This window comes from Eimeria mitis, genomic scaffold (genome assembly GCF_000499745.2).
Source record: "Eimeria mitis Houghton genomic scaffold, Emh_scaff134, whole genome shotgun sequence".
Classification (NCBI taxonomy): Eukaryota; Apicomplexa; class Conoidasida; order Eucoccidiorida; family Eimeriidae; genus Eimeria; species Eimeria mitis.
The window spans coordinates 27,325-27,560 of record NW_013568835.1 but is presented as its reverse complement, the minus strand read 5'-3'; the positions used below and the strand labels follow the sequence as shown (position 1 = coordinate 27,560).

Genomic DNA, 236 nt, shown 5'->3' with positions numbered 1-236 from the left:
TGCAGCTCACCACCAACCCAGGGTAGCAATCCCCGCGCTGCAGCAAACAGCAGCAGCAGCAGCAGCAGCAGCAGCAACAGCAGCAGCAGCAGCAGTAACAAGACGCACATCTATGAAGCTCCACTGTTGCTGCTGCTGCAGAGGTTGCTGCTGCTACTGGTGGCGCTGCTTCTGCTTTTCCTGTTGCTGTTGCTGCAGCGTTTGCTGCTTCAACTGCAGCAGCAGCAGCAGCAGCA

General features: G+C 58.1%; 1 protein-coding gene across 1 annotated transcript in view; it reads right to left on the bottom strand.

The window, feature by feature from the left end:
* The window catches only part of EMH_0094130 (uncharacterized protein), a gene marked incomplete at both ends in the record, with an annotated part of 20,333 nt that overhangs the window by 3,053 nt on the left and 17,044 nt on the right, over nucleotides 1–236 (bottom strand). The window contains one exon of the mRNA XM_013494929.1: nucleotides 3–37. Within this exon, the coding sequence (XP_013350383.1) occupies nucleotides 3–37 (35 nt within the window). The remainder of the gene's footprint in view (nucleotides 1–2; nucleotides 38–236) is intronic.